A 16,258-nucleotide genomic window follows, 5' to 3' on the forward strand; every position below is an offset into this window, starting at 1 on the left:
GAAGGGGGGGTTAAAATTGGCAAAATGGGTAGCAGTGAAGAGTTTGAGGTCTTGGTGAGATTCAAAATTAATGCAGGTGCGGCCGCACTGCATCCATTAAAGCTAGAAAAAAGTTTGGATGATCAGATAGGACCAGGATATGAGACAAAAACATTGTCAAACGGCGTGCTGAGAGTATGCTGCAAGGATTCAGTACAGTTTAAAGCAGCTGGGAAGTTGACAATGGTGATGGAGGTGGGGGTGGAGACAATTATCCCTGGAGAGAGACAGCAGGGGCTAAAAGGAGTCATTTACGGGGTTTGCGGTGAGTTGACCGAGGAGGACATTAAGGGTCATATCAAGGGAGGAATTGTCAGTGGTGTCTATAGATTCAAGGCAAGGGAGGGGAGCTCAGGAGCGCCAGTAGTGGTAACATTTGCAGACGCAGTGTTACCAGTCAGGGTGTATATAGGGAGCATGTCGTACGCCGTGAGAGAGTATGTAAGGCCACCGCTGCGCTGCTATAAGTGCCAGAAGTTCGGGCATATTGCAGGGGCTTGCAGGGCGAAACAGAAGTGTGCGAAGTGTGGCGAGGGTCATGAGATCAAGGAGTGCAATGCAGAGGTTCCCAAATGCTGTAACTGTGGAGGGGAACACCATGTAGCGTTTCGTGGGTGTGCATATGTTGCTCAGGCCAAGGAAGTGCAATCTGTGAGGGATCAGTACAAGGTGTCATATGCCGAGGCAGTTAAGTCAGTTGCGACTGTGAAAGAGAAGGAAAGGAGACAGGGGGTGAACAGGGTGCAGCAGGGGAGTCAGCAATCTGCTCCAACTCTGTCAGCCGCGCCTCCTATTATTTCCGATGCGTCTCGGTCTGGACCTGGTCTGCCAGCCGCGTCTCAGGATGAGGTGATGATAATGACCAAGACAGCGTTTCTGGCTTTCATGGTAGAGGTGGTGGCGGGAGTGAAGGACAGTGAATCAAAGTCTAACGTCTGTCTAACGGTGGCTAATGCAGCTGAGAGGTTTTTGGGGGTAGGGATAAGGCCAGAAGAAATCCATACTGTACTGGAGAGTGGGGTGCTGGGTGAGGGTGGGCAGCGGCCGGGCAAGGGTGCTGCACTGGGGGCAAAGGGGAAGGAGAGGAAAAGTGGGGTTGAATGGCAGAAATGCAGGAGTGGAGGGGCAAAGGAGAGGGAGAAGAAGGAGAATGAGAAGAAAAGTGGGGGTGAACAGTCGTGTGCACTAGGGGCAAAGGAGAAGGGGAAGATAAGTGGGCAGATAGGCAGGGGGCGGACGACAGACAGGGAGAGTGAGGGGGACAGCAGTATGGAGGAAGAAGAAAGAGGATTAGATCACTGATGTTCTGTATTCTTCAGTGGAATGCCCGGAGCCTGATCGCTAATGGACAGGAGTTAAAAAGATTTGTGGAGGAAGTCATAGTGAAACCTGAGTTAATTTGCATTCAGGAGACGTGGCTGAAACCTAGCCTTGAGTTTGTTATTCCAGGATATGAGTGTTTAAGAAAAGACAGAGTTGGTAGAAGAGGCGGAGGGTGTGCAACTTTCGTTAGAGAAGGGATCCAGTATAGGGCATTGGACATAACATCTAACCTTGAGTGTGTGGCAGTGGAAGTTTGGAGTAATCAGAGCCATAGTCCCATAACGGTGCTTAATTTATATAATCCGTGTAAACAACTTATTTTGCCTGAGTTTGATGAAATTATGCAGAAGGTGAGAGGTCCAGTTATATGGGTCGGTGATTTTAATGCTCGTAACCCATTGTGGGGAAGCAATAGTAAGGACAGTAATGGAGTCGTGGTTGAGGAGATCCTGGATAAGCATGAGCTAGTTATGATAAATGATGATAGACCGACTAGGTTTGATGTCACAAGGGATACTTGCAGTCACATAGATTTGTGTTTTGCCTCCTCGGGTTTGGCTAGGGTTGGAGAGTGGGAAGCGCTGGATAGTAATACTATGGGAAGCGACCACTGTCCTATTCTGTGCAAATTTGGAAGGGATCTGATAATAGAAATCGAGGAGAGGGTGCCCAGGTATAATTTTTCTAAAGCTAATTGGGAAGAGTTCTTGGAGGCGGCCCGAAAGTGGGTAGGAGAGATTGACTCTGAGGGGAGTGTAGACGAGTGGAATGCTTCTCTTAGTGAGATGATACATAGGGCAGCGCAGGGCACAATCCCTATGAAGGAGGAACCCAGAGCTAGAAGGATGGTTCCCTGGTGGAATAAAGAATGTGACGTAGCTGTAAGGAATAGGAATAAAGCATACAAGAGGGTGAGACAGTATCCAGGGTTGTGCCAGTCAGTAGAATATAAGAGGTTAAGGGGAGTAGCACGAAGAGTTATTAAAGATGCTAAAAAGAGTAGTTGGAGGAAGTTCTGTGAAACACTAGGCCCTGAGACTTCTGTGAGGCAGATGTGGGCAGTCGTACACAGAATGGCTGGAATATATAAAAAAAGCTCGATTCCAGTGATTCAGAAGGGGGGGGTAGAAGCAGTAACCAATAAAGAGAAGGCAGACATGCTGGTGGAGGCATTTCAGGCAGTGCATAACTCTGGGAGTCTGGGGGAGGAGAGAGGGAGAAAGAGGTCTGAACTGCTATCGCAGAATGAGTGGAAGTTGAGAAGAAGCTCAGAAAATAATAATCTGATTAATTTGTACTTTACAATGAAAGAGTTAGGGGATGCTATCCAGGCTGGTGCAAATACGACGCCTGGCAGAGATGGATTATCCTATGAATTATTTAAGAATTTGGACGAATTTGTAATGATTGAAATACTGGGTTTGTTTAATAATGTGTGGCTAGAAGGCTGCTTGCCAAACGAGTGGAAGCATGCCGTCATCATTCCTATTTTGAAGCCAGGTAAAGTAGCGGCTGACCCAGGGTCTTACCGACCCATAGCCTTGACGTCTGTATTGTGTAAAATTATGGAAAGGATGATTACTAATAGATTAGTTTACTTTTTAGAAAGTAAGGATCTTTATGTTGGGTATCAGAATGGGTTTAGAAATGGCAGGTCTACAATGGAATCAGTAGCTGTTCTAGACCAGGACATTAGACAGGCTTTTGACAATAAGTGTATTTTTGGATATTGAGAAGGCGTATGACTCTTTGTGGAAAGAGGGGCTGCTTTTGAAATTGTATGACCTAGGAGTTAGAGGGAGATTGTTTAATTGGATAAAGGATTTTCTATTAGACAGGACGATCCAAGTACGTGTGGGGGGGCAAACCTCAAAAACTGTAAAAATAGAAAATGGCACCCTGCAAGGAAGCGTGATTAGCCCGGTCCTCTTCGATGTGATGATTAATGACATTTTTGGGCAAATTGGAAAAGGATATGGGTTGTCTTTATTTGCGGACGATGGGGCCATATGGAAAAGAGGGAAGAATGTTGAGTATTGTTTAAAGCAGGTACAAAGAGCTCTGGGGGATGTAGAGGAATGGGGAGACAAGTGGGGTTTTAAAATATCCGCCTCTAAGTCTAATTATATGATTTTTGGTTTTAGAAAGAGGGTGCCTAGGGGAAGGCTGGTTATGTATGGATCTCCCTTAGAGAGAGTAAAGGTGTTTAAATTTTTGGGAGTTTGGTTTGACGAAAGATTGAATTGGGCTGTTCATATAGAGAAAATCCTGGCAAAGTGTGAAAGAATAGTGAATGTGCTGAGAAGTTTGGCTGGGAGTGGGTGGGGAGCGGATAGAGAGACCACGTGCATGATATACCAGGCGATGATCAGGTCAACAATTGATTATGGTTGTTATGTGTACGGCTCTGCGGCCAAGTTTAATTTGCGAAAGCTGGATGTGCTTCAGTGCAAGGCTTTGAGAATCTGCTGTGGAGCTTTTAAGACCACCCCTGCTTCAGCACTATTGGTGGAAATGGGGGAGTTGCCCCTAAACCTGAGGAGAGTAAAGTTAGGGCTACAGTACTGGGCAAAATTGAGTGGGACAAGTCTGTCCTTCCCAGCTAGGTGTTTACTTTCAGGAGATGGGGATAAGTATAAACCTTTTTTGGCCAGTATTGATCAGTGGGCCAGGAAGTTGAGACTGCATCAGGGGGGAGTGGCGGAGCACACTCGGTGGCTATCAGTGCCATTTTGGCTATTGCCTGATCGAGTCATTGAACTTAGGTTCTTGAAGGAGGAGGATAAGGGCGAGATTGTGGAGGAAATAGAGAGGTTCCTTCTGGAATCAGGGGCTCTGGAGGTGTACACTGATGGCTCTGTGGATCCTGAAAGTGGGAGGGCAGGATTTGGGTGGTGGGTGCCTTGGTTAGGGATCGGTAAGGGACAAAGAATATCCGATGGCAGCTCAGTATTTGTGACAGAGTTGCTTGCCATCCTCTGGGCATTGTGGTGGGTGGAGGAAGTGGGACCAAGCCAGGTGATTATATGCTCTGACTCGGCTGCTGCACTGATGGCTCTGAGTGCAGGTGGGTCTAAAGCTCGCCCTGATCTCATTCAGGAAATAATGTTGGTTTTATATAGGATTGCGAAGGCAGGCTGGTCAGTGGAGTTTTGTTGGGTCCCGGGACACGCTGGGATTGCGGGGAATGAGATGGCTGACTCCCTTGCCAAACAGAGCCTGGGAAGGGAGGAAGAGATAGGTATTTCAATGGGAAGAGTAGAACTCAGAGATAAGATAAAGAAAGGAGTTGAGGCTGAGTGGCAGGATGAGTGGGAAAGGGGGACCAAGGGAAGGCACTATTTCTCTCTGCAGCCTCGGGTCAAGATCAAGGTGGAGGGATATGGGTCAAGGAGTGATAGGGTGAAGATGTGTAGACTGAGGCTGGGGCACTGTGGGTTGAACAGTAGCTTGTTCATTGTGGGCAAACATCCAGATGGGGTGTGTGAATGTGGAGAGACTGAAACTGTCGGGCATGTCTTCCTAAAATGTGAAAGGTATAGGAAAGAGAGGGAAATCTTTTATAAAAGTCTGGTAGAGCTGGGAGTATCTTCCTTCTCTCTTAAATCATTCTTTGGCATGGATAATGAGAACCACCAGTTGATCACAGAGGCAGTGCTGACATTTCTGCATGCTTCAGAGTTGTACCAGAGGATATAGCGTTAGTGTATGTATTAGTATTGGACAGGCAAGAGGAGCAGAGAAGAAGGAGAAAGTGTGAGTTGAAGAGGCCTAAAGATGGAACACCACTAGTGTAGTATAAGAAATCCCGCGGAGGGGGGCTCAGACAGGAAGTAGCAGCAGTAGCTGCACTCCAATGGACAATGTAGGTGATGACAGGGTCCAGTAGAAGAAGAAAAAGAAGGAGAAGAAGGAGAAGAAGAAGAGCCCATAAAAAGAATTGCAGAGGGCAGTAATACGCCTCGATGCGTCTACTCTGCCGGAAATTCAAATAATAAGAAGAAGAAGATAGATGGAGGGTTCCCCCTCTTGGGGGGGCCCTCCAAGAGAGGAGATGATGTTTGTATTGTGATTGTATGACAAGAAGAGCAGAGAAGAAGGAGACAGAGACGATAGAAATGTGTTTTGAAGATGAGAAGAAGAAGAAGAGGAGTGTAAACTTTCTCAAGTGTGGACGAAGCAAGAATTGTGGAGGGCAGTAATACGCCACGATGCGTCTACACTGCCGGAAATTCAAAGAAGAAGAAGAAGAAGATAGTCCACAATGGAGGGTTCCCCCTCTTGGGGGGGCCCTCCAAGAGAGGAGATGATGTTTGTATTGTGATTGTATGACAAGAGGAGCAGAGAAGAAGGAGACAGAGACGATAGAAATGTGTTTTGAAGATGAGAAGAAGAAGAGGAGTGTAAACTTTCTCAAGTGTGGGCGAAGCAAGAATTGTGGAGGGCAGTAATACGCCACGATGCGTCTACACTGCCGGAAATTCAAATAAGAAGAAGAAGAAGAAGAGCTCAGTGTGCATCTTGAAACAGTGCTGAGCACTACTGAACAGATAGACTAAACAACATAATTGAAGCCTGCATTTCTAGACCAGGGTGCCTTGCCTACCGTTTTGCTGTGGAAAGAGCCGGCAAGTTGATTTACGGCTTTCAGGTGTGGAGGAATTTTGTCATGTGTCGAGTCGGCAGTGATTTTGGAGACTGGGAAAATACAGTTTTCTTACCTTTTAGTAGTGACGTGAATATTTAGGAAAATAGCTTTAGGATCACTTCTGTAAAGAAAGACTTCGCTGTGGAAGAGAAATAAATCATTTGGATATCTTTGTTTTACACCGGAGCGGCTGTGCACATTATTTGTCTTTATCAATGAACGTACTACTAACGAGTAAGCAACTTTAACCAGTAGAGTGGAACGTCTGCCCTCATAATCAGTGTAAAAGACGCCTGCTGTAAAAGACTCCAGATAAAACCCACAGCTCATACTGAACGAGTAGGACTAGCTCTAGACAAACACAGGAAGGACTAGTGATCAAACAGTGACTTCAACCAGCTGCTGACTGAATCTAAGTAAGTTTATAACAAAAGTTAAAGTAAACTTCAGGGAGCTTTCCAGAGGAGGGAGTGTTACTGAGTGACTAAATGGCTTTGTCTCATTGTGAAAAGGATCTGTCTTGTCCCGTGTGCTGTGACATCTACACAGATCCTATTGTCTTGATGTGTAGCCACAGCTTCTGTAAAGCCTGTCTGCAACAATACTGGAGAGACAGAGAAGACAAGAATTGTCCACTTTGTAGGAAAATCTCTTCAATGTCAAATCCTCCTCGTAGCTTGGCATTGAAGAACCTGTCTGAGGCCTTCAGGGAGAGAAGCCAGGGCGCTCCAGCAGGTTCTGAGGTGCTCTGCAGTCTGCACGGTGAGAAACTCAAGCTCTTCTGTCTGGATGACCACCAGCCCATCTGTGTGGTGTGTCAGTCCTCCAGAAAACACAAGAGCCACAACTGCTGCCCCATAGAGGAAGCTTCGGAGGATCACAAGGTATGGCAAAATCATTATTATATTAATTTATTCAATATTTAATTATACTCAATAAATACACAGAGTAATTATACTAATTTACAGTGTTATCACGTTGTTAATGAATACAGAAACGTTAGACAATCAGAACAATTAGATGGGATTAGATTCAGACACTGATGTTGGAGTTGATTTTTTTTGTCCACAATGTAGGAGCTGTAGGAGTCAATGGGCCTCATTCACGAAGCGATATAAGATAAACAGATTTCCTCTTATTTTGTTCTTAACTAGCATTTTGTTCTTACCTGGGATTCAGGGACAACGAGAGGTTAGTGAAATTAGGTACAAGAAGACCAAGACCCGAGTGAACTGGCGCGTCCCACAGAAAGGAGAGAGGCACCGGCTGTCCGAGTCAACAGACAGCTCGCCAGAGAGGGAACGTCACCTCGCCGATCCCAGAGTACAGCCCGGGGCTAGGGGATCCAAAAAAGGAGGGGTGATGTGGATCAGAACGATCGATCCAGCGCCACCAGTCCTTGAGATACCAGAGATGGATGAGCCACTGGAGATATTCTTGGCCAGCTATGAAGTCATGGTAGAAGGCTGTCTCCCAGATCTGGCAGACAGCCCAGATATGCTGGAGATACATGCCCCTGACCATGAGGACGGTTACTGGGAGAACTGGTGCTGAAATATACCGTAGGGGCCAAGAAGAAACTGCAAAATACAAAGCAACCTCCAGAGGGCGACAACGAGTGATTTATAACCACAGATGAATTATAACCATTACCATGTATGACTGATTAAAGGAATGTATTACTTTTCAGTATACAATGGAAAGATGATTATAAAATGTATTGTAATCAGTATAACAGAAACATGATTAATGAGTACAGAACTGTATCTACTATACCAGTGGTACTGTATAAGGGTGATGTGAGATGTAATGAACTGAACATGCAGTAATTTAAGCAGAACGGGGCCATAACTGAGGGAAGTCATGACCATTTATGACCATATATCTCCCTGCTCAACCAAGGGTAATTGGCGCACGGCTATGTTCCTTGTACGGGGAGGAGGGCTCTGTGGCTGTCCTTAGAACAGGCTGTCATCCCCACCTGTCTGAAGAAGTCCACCATCATCCCTGTACCCAAAAAATCTACACCCGCTTGCCTCAACGACTACCGCCTTGTAGCTCTCACCTCCATAGCCATGAAGTGCTTTGAGAAGCTAGTGAAGGGCTACATCTGTTCCTCCCTCCCCATCAACCTGGACCCCCTGCAATTTGCATACCGCCCTAACAGGTCCACGGAGGACGCCATAGCCCATGTGCTGCACACAGCAGCATCACACCTGGACAAGAGGCAGGGGAACTATGTGAGAATGCTGTTCATCGACTACAGCTCAGCATTCAATACCATAGTCCCCTCCAAACTCATAGCCAAGCTCAGGGACCTGGGCTTGAACTATGACCTCTGCCAGTGGGTCTTGGACTTCCTGACAGGCAGACCCCAGGTGGTAAGAGCAGGCAACTGCACCTCCTCATCCATCACGCTCAACATAGGGGCCCCCCAGGGCTGTGTTCTGAGCTCCCTCCTCTACTCCCTGTACACACATGACTGCGTGGCACAGCGGAACAACAACACAATCATCAAATTTGCTGATGACACAGTAGTGGTGGGCCTGATCTCTGCCAACGACGAGAGGGCCTACCTGGAAGAGGTAGAGAATCTGTCACAGTGGTGTCAGGAGAACTGCCTCTCCCTGAACGTCAGCAAAACAAAAGAGATGATTGTGGACTTCAGGAGGTCGGGGGTCAAGGACTACAGCCCCCTCAGCATCGACGGGGCACCGGTTGAGAGAGTGAACAGTTTCAAGTACCTCGGAGCCCACATATCCGAGGACTTGACATGGACCACACACATTGACAGTGTTGTGAAGAAGGCACGACAACGCCTCTACTTCCTCAGGCGCCTAAGGAAGTTCCAAGTCAGTCAGAAGATCCTTAAGAACTTCTACTCATGTACAATAGAGAGCATCCTGACTGGCAACATCACCTCCTGGTTTGGGAATAGCACTGCACAAGACCGTAGCAGACTACAAAGAGTGACACGTTCAGCCGAACGCACAATTGGAGGGGGGCTTCCCACCCTCCAGAACATTTACAACAAGCGGTGCAGGGGTAAGGCTAAGAGAATCATCAAGGACTCCAGCCACCCGAACAACTGCCTCTTTGAACTGCTGCGGTCAGGCAAGCGATACCGGAGTCTTAAGGCGAGCACAGAAAGACTCAGAAGAAGCTTCTATCCCCAGGCCATCAGGCTGCTCAACAAACAATAAACACTATGCAACAACCATCAAATGCACACAGCACACACACCCACACACACACACTCACTTTAAACAAACAACACACTGCAGCACCCACTCTCCACACTTTAGATCACCTAAACACACTTTATATTTATTGGTAAAGGATTTGCACTACAACTCGTACACCTTACTGTAAATTGTACCTAAATTGTTCCTCATCCCATTTCTGCTTTGCACTATATAGTATTGTATATTAGAATAGAATAGAATAGAATAGAAATACTTTTATTATCCCGTGGGAAATTAGACACTGCAAATTGCTCAACATTTAAACATTTAGACAGGACAGGTCACAAATTAGAATAATAACACAAATCAAATCAAGTTGCCTAGGATAAGAGTAGAGTAAAATAAAATAGGATAAAATGAAATGAAATAAAATATACAGAAATAAATACAGTAAGAATATACTGAGCATACTGAGCATGGGGTAAACAATTTGGTCAATATAATTATAATTTAACTCTAACTAAATGAAATATGAAATATATATTCCAGTATTCAGTGTAACTAGGTGCAGTATGCTTTAGGTAGTGTATTGTCCTCCTTGGATTCCAATAAGACTTAGATCAATGTCTGGCAGCCGTCGCTGCCCCCTGTTGTGGAGCCTGGAGGCCGCTAGTCGCGTCCTCCTGCCACTATTGAGCTGCCGCTCTGTGCTCAGTGATGCAGTGAGGCACAGTGATGCATTATATAGTCTGATGGCGGTTGGAATGAAGGACTTCCTGTGCCGTTCAGTGCTGCATTTGGGTAGTGTGAGCCTAGCACTGACATTGTAGTAGTACATTACATAGTACATTGCATAGTATATTGTATATTGTATGGTAACTCAGTTACTTCTATTCTGCATCGAACATTGTAAATATGTGTATGTCTATACTGAACACTGTGACCTCTATTTTTACTTCTATTTTACATGCTATACTATTTTATTCATACTTATCTTGTCTAGCACTTTTCTATATTGATTCGAGTTCTATTCTCTGATCGACCTGAACTGTGGCTTTTTACCCATATATGCAAACAAAATAAAAGCTTGAATAAGATTAAAGATCATTGCTTTTATAATAATAAAAATCATTGAAATTGAACTTCACTCTTTTTACCCATTGAAGGGGGTTCTTACTGGTGATGTAAAGTGATATGGTATAGCGTGCACGTTGACAGGTTCTCAAAGGTTACTCTTAACAAGCGAACATTTCCCCGACCGCATAAGTATACATGTGGTCACTGCCATTCCGATACCCACACCATCATATTCAATCATAAGTAGAGAGCTGTCGTTAATTCTGGTGTCCTCAGTGACCTCTGGATCCACTGGCTATTTATCGAGAGACGCTGAGGTTGAAAAGGGGAAAGACCAGGAGACGGAGACAGTTAGAGAGTCGGACGAATCTCTACGCCGCGCAGCTTAAACACCGGGAGGAGCTGGTAGGCAGGAAGCCCCCAGTTCCCCGGCGCGGACCCTTTAAACAGAGAGCTGTTTAGTAGTCTTGTACAAGGCTTAATAACTGGGATTGAACACCCTGCACAATTAGGACATATCATCAACCCACCAATCAGTTCAATCAAAACGCGCTACATCAGCCACTAGCAGCCACTGCCCTGCTGTCCAAACACTCCTGCTTTCCAAGTGACAGCTTACGCATCGATGCACTTTGTGAAGGCATTTCATCTTCTGCTTCAGTATTTACATTTTCCTTGCATCTTCTTGCAAGTGACAACTGTTGTCGTATTTTCTGTGAGGCTTTTACACACAGGTCCGCGTTTTGACAGGCGTTTTGACAGGTCCTGCGAAGGTGTCTGTGTGTGTGTGTGTGTGTGTGTGTGTGCGTGTGTGTGTGTATGTGTGTGTGTGTGTGTGTGTGTGTGTGTGTGTGTGTGTGTGTGTGTGTGTGTGTGTGTGTGTGTGTGTGTGTGTGTGTGTGTGTGTGTGTGTGTGTTTATTTATAATAATATTTTATTTTCAGCTTTTATAGTTTCACAAACACATCAAGACAAATCACAAACACAAATAAAATAAAAAATAAATAAAAAGAACACAAACAGTATGTTGCCAGACACTGTCACATCAATGAACAAACATACACCATGTCATATGCTATACACTAAGCACGCAAGGGGCTGATTCTCTGACATATATACACATACATATATATATACATATATATATACACACATACATAGTGTTGTCGAAAATATCGAAAAATCGACACATATCGATTCTGAATACCCAAAACTGTTTCAATACTCATTTCCCGAAATATCGACACCTAATCATTTATAAAAAAAAGATAAAATAAAAAAAAAAGGAAGTTGCATTGTTCACTTCAATACCCGCAATAGTACAGCAGTCCACACACACACATGTGCATTCAGTTAAGTCGGAACATGACTGCAATACAAACAGTTCAGCCCGTCAGGCACATGCAACACAGACCAGTGTTTACATCTGTCTGCCTGAGAAAACACCATGCTCTGCAACAAAAAACGATTGAAGTGAGATGAACAGTTATTTCCAAATGTATGATCTAAAGATAAACAAAGGGTTTCAAAAGTGCCATATCTATCCTCTCCTACAGTACCAGAGAGAACTGTGTGTGTTTATTGAGTGGAAATGATTGTATTAGAAACATGATGGAGAAGAGATAGAATACAGTTATTTTTATGGAAATCAATATCTCTCTTCTCTGCGGCTCTGAAGCTAAGCCCACAGCAGGACTGATTCTTGAATGTTCTTCCAGAGCTCAGTGCAACCTGCCTCATCCACAGCTGGTCTCAGGAGCGCTGATAGACGAGGCCAAACACCTGGGCAACCTGACCTTCAGAGTCTGGGAGAAGATGAAGGAGAGGGTCAAGTTCACTCCTGTCACTCTGGACCCAAACACTGCAGCACCCTGGCTCTCTATATCTGATGATCTGACCAGTGTGAGATGCACAGACACATGGCAGCAGCTCCCTGACAACCCAGAGAGGAACATGATAGGCTCTGTTCTGGGTTCTAAGAGCTGAAGCTCAGGAGAACACAGCTGGGAGGTTGAGGTTGGAGACCATCCTCACTGGGATATAGCCATAGGTGTAGCTAAAGAGTCATTTGACAGGAAGAGTGATGAGCTAACGATATCACCACAACATGGTATCTGGGCTCTATGTTATCAGAGTGGTAAGTACACTGATGGTCTGGGTGAGATCCTCACAGTGAAGAGGAGCCTCCAGAGGGTCAGAGTACAGCTGGACTATAACGGGGGGAAGCTGTCCTTCTACAACCCTGAAGACATGACTCACATCTACACTTATGAACACACCTTCACTGAGAAACTCTACCCATTCTTCTGTATAGGACCGGCTGGTGATGCCAAACACCCTGATATACACATCTGCCAATCAGAGGTGTCTCTCACTGTGATATAGTCATGATAGTGAGGTGTGTAAATAAAAAAAATAAAAAAAACACAAACAAAACAAACCCACTGCAATTAGATAAAGCAAATAGACTCCATCATGATCTAATAATAGATAATTATGCTAGATAATTTAATTTAACATCAATTCATAATGTAAACTTATTCCCCAACGTCACAACAACCTCTCATTAGATCATTTACCATAGTACATCATTTACCATAGTATATCATTCACCATAGTGCACATAATTTACCATAGTACACATAATTTACCATAGTACACATAAAGACTGGACTACTGTAACGGACTCTTCATCGGGATTCCTGGCAAGAGCATCCAAAAGCTGCAATACATACAAAACAGCGCTGCCAGGATCCTGATGAGAGTCCGTAAACACAAGCACATAGCCCCCATCCTCCACTCACTACATTGGCTACAAAATCCTGCTGTTCACCCATAACTGCATAAACGGACATGCACCCCTCTACCTTCAGGAACTCATCACTCCACAATCCTCCACCATACCCTCAGATCTGCAGGTAGCCTGCTCCTTCAGGTCCCCAATACCCCGCTCTGCACCATGGGTAACCGAGCCTTCTGCACGGCTACACCACGCCTGTGGAACAGCCTCCCCATCCAGCTGAGGGCACCACAGAGCCTGGACTCTTTTAAAGCAGGCCTGAAAACCCATCTATTCCAAAAGGCCTTTGATTGCTAGCTTTTTTTTTTCTTTTTTTTCTTGTGACTATTTTTGTCTTGTGCTGTTGTCTTTATTTTTCTGTTCATACTATGTTTTTAACTATGTTCTATTTTTTTTTTCTATTCTATTCTATTATTATTAATAATTATTTAATTGTTTTAACTATGTTTTAACCCTGTAGCACTTTGGGATCCTAGTGAACGAAAAGTGCAATACAAATACAATTTATTATTTTTAATTATTATTATTATTATTATTATTATTATTATTATTATTATTATTATTATTATTATTATTATTATTATTATTATTATTATTATTATTATTATTATTATTATTATTATTATTATTATTATTATTATTATTATTATTATTATTATTATTATTATTATTATTATTATTATTATTATTATTATTATTATTATTATTATTATTATTATTAATACATTATTATTATTATTAATAATAATAAATTATTATTATTATTATTATTATTATTATTATTATTATTATTATTATTATTATTATTATTATTATTATTATTATTATTATTATTATTATTATTATTATTATTATTATTATTATTATTATTATTATTATTATTATTATTATTATTATTATTATTATTATTATTATTATTATTATTATTATTATTATTATTATTATTATTATTATTATTATTATTATTATTATTATTATTATTATTATTATTATTATTATTATTATTATTATTATTATTATTATTATTATTATTATTATTATTAATTTACCATAGTACATATAATTTACCATAGTACACACAATTTACCATAGTACACATAATTTACCATAGTACACATAATTTACCATAGTACACAGCATTTAACATAGTACACATCATTTACCATAGTACACACAATTTACCATAGTACACAACATTTACCATAGTACACATAAGTGACCATAGTACACATAATTTACCATAGTATACATAATTTACCATAGTACACATAATTTACCATAGTACACATAATTTACCATAGTACACATCATTTACCATAGTACACACAATTTACCATAGTACACATAATTTACCATAGTACACATCATTTACCATACTACACAACATTTACCATAGTACACATCATTTACCATAGTACACATCATTTACCATAGTACACACAATTTACCATAGTACACATACTTTACCATAGTACACATCATTTACCATAGTACACATAATTTACCATAGTACACATCATTTACCATAGTACACACAATTTACCATAGTACACATACTTTACCATAGTACACATAAGTGACCATAGTACACATAATTTACCATAGTACAAATAATTTACCATAGTACACACAATTTACCATAGTACACATAATTTACCATAGTACACATAATTTACCATAGTACAAATAATTTACCATAGTACACACAATTTACCATAGTACACATCATTTACCATAGTACAAATAGTTTACCATAGTACACACAATTTACCATAGTACACATCATTTTCCATAGTACACATAATTTACCATAGTACGAATCATTAGATAATTTACCATAGTACAAATCATTAGATCATTTACCATAGTACAAATAATTTACTATAGTATAAATAATTTACCATAGTACAATTATTATCAATTACAAAGTAAATTACAATAATAGTGCAAAGATATCAAGGATATAGTCTAAATTATATACTTCAAACAAGCTTGACTTAATACAAGTAGAAAAAGGAAGCATGACTTTATCACAGAAGTAATCACAGAGATAATCACAGAGGTAATCAGAGATAATCACAGAGGTAATCACAGCTGTGCTGGTATTCAGTTTAGCAAAGTGGCTTCCTATACAGAAACAGAACCAGCTTTCATTTGATTAGAGAGTTTGTCGAAGCAGTTTTCTTATCAGCCCTGGATTATGGTGACGTGATGTATAGGTATGCTGCGGCCTCAACCCTTAAATCCTTGTACTCTGTCTATCACTTTGCCCTCAGATTCATCACTAATGATAGATACGACACTCATCACTGTCCTTTATGAGAAGGTTGGTTGGTCCTCTCTGATGGAGAGACGCAACAAACACTGGTATTTGTTCATTTTTAAGGCCCTTGTTGGTAAGCTACCTCCATAACTACATCATTATTGGTAAGCTACCTCCTTTAAACTACATCATTATTGGAATGGAATGTTGGAACGGAACCTATGAAACCCATTCTAGTGACTGGCTGGTTGGTCCCCTGAGTTTGCTCAGAACAGGGTAAATCTGCATTTAGCTTGAGCTTGAGTCATTGAGCTTGAGATTCTCCCCTCTGTTGTAGAGTTTAAAACCTTCATCTCCAACCTTTGTCAATCAAGTTGTAGCTACATGTTTTAATTGATTTGTTATCCTTGCTTTTTGCCTCATCTTGTCTCTTTGTTGTGATTTTATATGCTTTTTTGTTGTTGCTAATTTCTCTATGCACACTCGACGTGAATGTAAATGAGGGAAACCTCAGTTGCCTTTCTAGTTAAAATAAAGGATTGAAATGAAAGGATTTAATAAATAAAAGATAATTTCTTAAATTAAGCAGTGTTCCCTTTTAACTTAACCTTCCTCCATCACAAGCAGGGATATTTAGTCTTCAACATATGTTGTTCACAAGACAAGTGCTTCGCTCAATATGACGACAACTTCAGTTCGGTCCATTCGGTATAATATCGCAGTGAGATCGCCAGACAACTGTCTGCTCTCATTCTGGGTGTAGGTGTCCCTCTAGTGGTCAGTTATCTGTGTTGCAGCAGCTTAGCTAAACAGACACAATGAGTAAGAATGACCATCTAGGTCAGAGCCTCAGAGGTTTTATAAAAAAAATAAAAAATGATATAGCATATAGAAGTATAATATAGAATAATACATTATATAAA

The 16,258-nt window shown here is 41.9% G+C and overlaps 1 protein-coding gene across 1 annotated transcript; it reads left to right on the forward strand.

Annotated features, from left to right (window-relative positions):
- Window positions 1–456: 456 nt before the first annotated feature.
- LOC311233608 (uncharacterized protein) lies at window positions 457–12,258 on the forward strand (the record flags this gene model as incomplete). Its single annotated transcript, XM_084320575.1, has 3 exons — window positions 457–653; window positions 6,687–6,894; window positions 12,019–12,258. The coding sequence occupies 3 exons, from the start codon at window positions 457–459 to the stop codon at window positions 12,256–12,258; spliced, it is 645 nt and encodes a 214-aa protein (XP_084176701.1).
- Window positions 12,259–16,258: the final 4,000 nt, after the last annotated feature.

Source organism: Notolepis coatsorum, assembly GCF_963971535.1.
Source record: "Notolepis coatsorum genome assembly, chromosome: 8".
Lineage (NCBI taxonomy): Eukaryota > Metazoa > Chordata > Actinopteri > Aulopiformes > Paralepididae > Notolepis > Notolepis coatsorum.